At 43.0% G+C, this 5,938-nt stretch overlaps 1 protein-coding gene across 1 annotated transcript in view; it reads left to right on the forward strand.

The window, feature by feature from the left end:
* Nucleotides 1–260: 260 nt before the first annotated feature.
* LOC308287454 (metabotropic glutamate receptor 7-like) overlaps nucleotides 261–5,938 on the forward strand; it is a gene marked incomplete at both ends in the record, with an annotated part of 249,076 nt that continues 243,398 nt past the window's right edge. Inside the window, one exon of the mRNA XM_080728627.1 lies at nucleotides 261–372. Coding sequence (XP_080584753.1) covers nucleotides 261–372 — 112 coding nt within the window. The remainder of the gene's footprint in view (nucleotides 373–5,938) is intronic.

A 5,938-nucleotide genomic window follows, 5' to 3' on the forward strand; every position in this document is an offset into this window, starting at 1 on the left:
GGTGTGGCCCCTTTAATGACATGTAGTATGGCAGTTTAATTAAATGTATGGCAGTTTAAAACAAAAACAAGAGGGTAGAGCTTCAAAGATCAAGATTATTGAATTCAACAACTCCTCACCACTCTGCTCGCTCTTATCCTCCCCCTCTTGTCCAGATTCCCCAGATCAGCTATGCATCCACTGCCCCGGAGCTGAGTGACGACCGGAGGTACGACTTCTTCTCCCGCGTGGTGCCCCCGGACAGCTTCCAGGCTCAGGCCATGGTGGACATCGTCAAGGCCATGGGGTGGAACTACGTCTCCACCGTGGCGTCTGAGGGAAGCTATGGCGAGAAAGGGGTGGACGCTTTCACACAGCTCTCCAGAGATGCAGGTGGGTGTCGGAAGGGTGCTGGTTGAAGTATAGTGTGTGAGTGCAAGCCATATGACGTCATGATGACGTTATGATAATGTCCTCTGGTGACTCCAGCAGGGACGGACTGGGACTAAAATTCAGCCCTGGCATCTTGACCAGACCAGCCCCTACAACCAGGGTGCGCGAAGATACTCTACCGGTTGAGGGTGGCACATATAAATACACAAGCGTTTAATACCACAACTTTTACAGACAACATAAATGATAACTACACAACTACACAATTCATAAATTGTATAAGTTAGCATACAGTTCTCAGTACCAACAAGCGGAGTATGAACATGATTAGTGCCAAAATGTGTCAGAACTTTGGCTAGTTAGCTAATGAATGGAAAATAAGCATATTGATCTGAGAATTGGACAAACAAGTTGTATTTGATTGCTCAATATGCAGTAGGCTTGCCACCAGCCCCCCCAGCCCCCTAGCCTACCCTGCCCCCAAATGCCCTGTTTGCCAGATGGCCAGCCCACCCCTGGACTCCAGTGATGTTCAGAACTACAGATCACAGATCACAGCCCATATGGGGATGATCTTGACGTCATTACCAGGACGTCATATGGACTTATGGATTATTGTTATTGTTTGTAAAGTTAGTTGAAATATGAGCATGTAAGGTTATATTCTGGGACATAATTATCTGACTAGTTATGATATTTATCTGGCCTCGATCGGACCCTCTCTGAGTAATCCAGGACGTCCGTTGTCTTGGGCAGGATTTATGTTGGTTGAAATCAGGTGATATTCTAGTCCATATCTGACTAGTCATGGTTTAACTTGATCTGGCCCCAATCGAGACGTCACTGATTGGTCCAGGTCCTGACCGTGCTTGCTGGGTAGGGTCAGCCGGAATGGTCATCCAGACCCCTCATGTCGGATCAGTCAATTCTCATGATGGTGTACTGTCAGTGGTCATCAATATGTCCATATGATGGTGTACTGTCAGTGGTCATCAATATGTCCATATGATGGTGTACTGTCAGTGGTCATCAATATGTCCATATGATGGTGTACTGTCAGTGGTCATCAATATGTCCATATGATGGTGTACTGTCAGTGGTCATCAATATGTCCATACGCAGACAAATGTGTCCGGGGCAAAGTTTTGATTTTCTGTTTTACACACCATTATGCATTCTTATTTTGATCATAAGACCCAATTACTTCAAGTCGGTCTCCAGGGTTTCTTCAGTATGACACTGATTTACTACAACACTATGGCACACTATGAGTTCACTAGGATAGTGGTTCTCAAATGTGTAATTTGCAAGGACCGCCCATAACTCTGAGAGTGTACAAATGGAACCAAATGGACCCTTAAGAGTCCATTTGGTTCCATTTGTACTCAGAGTTACCGACCTGTTATGGTCATTCAGGACGAGCTCTATCTGTGATGATGATGATGATGATGGTGATGGTGATGGTGATGATGATGATGTTGAGTACATTGATGTTAGTGGTAGTAATGCCACTGATGATGAGGAGGAGGTGGTGCTGGTGATGACAGGAGAGGGGTGGACTGGTACTGGTTGGAGCTTGGTTGAATGGGACATGATGAGCGTTGCATTGATTGTTGAATCAATCAGTGGTGAGACGACAATGTTGATGATATCAGTGGGGATGATGTTGCTAGAAGAAACACATGGATTCATGGGGGTTTATTTTGTCCGACTGATGAACACATTTAATGAACATGTAACGTGATTTAATATGATTGAGGCAGATTTAATCAGATCAGTTTTCACATGTATTGCATAATGTTGACTGCCGATGAAGAGGTCCACAGTTCAGCTCTGATGTGCCCCTAAACCAGTGTATCTCAAACTTTCACATTGCAAGGTCTGCCCTTAAAGTGCGGGTGCCATGATTTATTCCCCCTCTAAAACATGATTATCAACTATTATGATTATACTAGGAGGAAGATTTTTTCCAAAAAAGTGTACAGAAAGAGTTAAAATGATGTTTTTATGTGGCCACACCCCCAGTTCATTAAGTATGCGTGGTTGTCATGGTGGGTGGTGACCCAGCTGAAGTTAGCCACACCCCACAGTGTTGGTGAATGGTAATTAGGAGAGGAGTTGATTGTGTGATGTAATAAGTATGGGTGTTTTTGAAACGGCACATCTGACTCAGCAGGTGGCATCCTCCAGCTAAAAACCCAAATAAAAAGAGAATGCATAATCATTCATAACAACCACACCAGGGGGTCTAATGAAGTACTGTCAACCTCCTAGACACATGAAAACCAGAAAAAGTACAAAACTATGGCACCACCTCTTTAAGTGTGACAGTGTACAAATGGAACCAAATCCATTTGTACACTGTCAGAGTTACAGACTTGTATGGGTCAATTTAGACCCCCCTAAAAGAACCCACAGAGACCCTGGAATCCACTTTGAGAACCACTGCCCTAAACCATTTACAACATGCTGTCACTTCAATATTTAGGAGTATTCTGGATTGAAATCTACACAAAAGTCAAAATGGAGTTTGTGTAAAAGCTATACTTTGCACATGTTTTGTATCTGTGTCATTACATGCAGAGAGCACGCTGCAACTAGTTCACAATGATTTACATAAATATGTCTAATATCTCCAATAGCCAGCTCTCAGGCTTTCATGTGCATGAGGGCCCTCTAATAAATTCAGAGGAGGCCAATTAGCATTCAGGTGTAAACTCCATGTCCCAGAACCATATAAATGAAGTTGTTTCAAGCCCTGCGTCACCATGAAATGTGACTGTAATTGTATTATTGTTGTTTAATCACGGTCTCATTTGTGTTCTAAGCCTGCATGTATGTTATGAGTATGTGTTTCCTTTTTACGAAATCATCCGTACAGAGCTAGTTTTAGATTTTAGACAATTAGTCATGGAACGGATAGGATGGGGTCTCTGGTCTGATAAAACAAAGACGGGCAACTTGTTTGTCATCTCTTATACATGTTTTCTTGTAAATGTTTGACTAGCAGTGTTCCAAACGTGTTTGAAAGCACTCTGTATTACTTAGCGGTTGTTGCTGCCCATTGTATTACACTGTATACCGTAAGTATGATGGAACTGAGTTACTAGGGCCCAAGGTGGAGGGGCCCCTAATTATTTTATTTAGCGAAGGAACTTAGTGACGAAGCCAGTTCGGGGGAGTGGTCTGGAGGTTGCGCGCGCGCTCACATGGTCGGGACCTGCGTGTCCTGCCACCTACCCACAATACATAGGTAGACCTGCCCTGTAGTTAGTCATTGTTGCTGCAAGCTGCCGCACTTGTACATGTAGTAGATCTGCTATTTTTGAAAAGTCATGAAAATGTGTGCAAATCTATGAATATATGTATTTTTTTCTAACTCAAATTTTGCTTCTGGGGGGTCCCTGGAACTAAATATTTTGAAATGGGGGTCCATGGCCAAATAGATATCATTTTGGGGGTCCTTCACATGAAAATGTTTGAGCACCACTGACATAGAAACATAGAAAGATTTAGAAGACACTTATACAATCGGGTCAAAAATATTCAAAGACGCACAGATTTTCAAGGTTTTTCAAAAATAGCAGATATGCAAGCTTGCAGCGCGGTACTCAGTGCCACGCTGTGACTTGTATATCTCCTATTTTTCAATAGTTAAAGCACATAATAATGCGTTATAATGCATTCCCAGTCTAAATGGGTTAAACCCCCTCCCCCTATGAAGAACATTCATGGGGGGCCCGCAGTGAATCCTTGTACCCAGGGCGTGTGTGGCTGTGCGACACCCCTGGGTAAATACCAATAAGTGTAGTAAATGACAGACAGTTTCTGATGAGGGTGAGGTGTAGCACAAGTCTGCATGAGAATGATGATGATTACGATGATGATGATGATGACGACAGCAATGTGATAACAGATAATTAGGGGTTTCAGTGAGCTTTCACCTTGCCGTTGTCTCCAATTTATGCAGACAATGAGTGTTGTGCTTATTATCGTCCTGTACCGCCTTGATTCTATGATCACAAGGGTGACCTTATTATGCAGACATAATTCTCTCCCAAATCATCCCTTTCCAGACAGCTTGTTAGATGACTATTCAGCTGAATGGGGAATCCAATAAGTGCCTTCCTGAATGCGTTAGCTCTGTGGGTGTGTGTGTGTGTGTGTGTGTGTGTGTGTGTGTGTGTGTGTGTGTGTGTGTGTGTGTGTGTGTGTGTGTGTGTGTGTGTGTGTGTGTGTGTGTGTGTGTGTGTGTGTGTGTGTGTGTGTGTGTGTGTGTGTCTGTCTTCTGGGTTACCTCCCTATTTGGTAATCCACCCTGTATCGATTTGAGGTGCTTCTTATCAACTGAGCAGGCACGCACGCACACTAATACAGTCTAGAACGCATGTGCGCACCCACAAACATACTCTACACAATTTACCCATTGCTATTGCCATGATGAACCAAATTCCCACACACACACACACACACACACACACACACACACACACACACACACACACACACACACACACACACACACACACACACACACACACACACACACACAACACACACAGTGTTTCAAAGCCTCATTAGTCTGGCAGTAGCAGTCTATTTAAAGCTAAGATTGTCTTCACACAGAATGTGCTGCTTTCTACCCAGACTATCTATCTGTCTATCTGTCTGTCTGTCTGTCTGTCTGTCTGTCTGTCTGTCTGTCTGTCTGTCTGTCTGTCTGTCTGTCTGTCTGTCAAGCTCACCATCTCTACCCATCCATGCATCCATCCATCTACAGTACCCTCACAAACATCCATCCATCTATGAAAAACATCCTGAACATTTCTGTTCATGATTCATGCATCTTCCACTAAGATGGCAGAAACGTGTTCTCATTCTCTACAATATCATTGTCTCAGGGTTGTCAGTGTGTCAGAGCATTTAAATGGATGTATCTTTGTGTAGAAGGATTGCACGTTGTACAGGAAAGCAGCAGCAGACATAATGAGGTTTCATTACACGTTCAGTGGCAACTGTGACTTCAGGCACCAGCATGTAGCGTTTGTACCCTGACCGTTTTGTATTCCACTCGCGTTTAACTTCTTGACATCTATGGGAAGTTATCGTCACTCGGTCAGAAAACTTGTATCTCCCAGTTTAAAATGATTTTTTTTTTTTCGTAAAGTAAAGCCCTGCTTCATCATAAAGACTGTTGCACAAAACGAGTGAAATTAACAGATCTACAAGCACACAACGCTTCGCACCGCGAGGCGTTGTGTGCTTGTAGATCGGATATTTTCACTTGTTTAAATCATTTTTAAAATGATAAATACAAAACAAACCGTTTTGGACGTACAAGGTTTCCACCCGACAACAACGGTATGTTCTCTCTTGTCCTTGGTGCACCAAAACCTAAAGCTGTGTGGCTCTTTTAATATAATTGTGTTTTGCTGAATAGTATTTATATTTTTCCTTTTATACTCTATTATTTATCTCCCAGAAATCTATCATTTGAATGTGAAACATATTCCAGACCCTGTGATTGTTATTATTGCGGCCGTAGGTCACAAGTTTACTATGAAAA

The sequence above is a fragment of the Nannobrachium achirus genome (assembly GCF_963921795.1).
Source record: "Nannobrachium achirus genome assembly, chromosome: 6".
NCBI lineage: Eukaryota > Metazoa > Chordata > Actinopteri > Myctophiformes > Myctophidae > Nannobrachium > Nannobrachium achirus.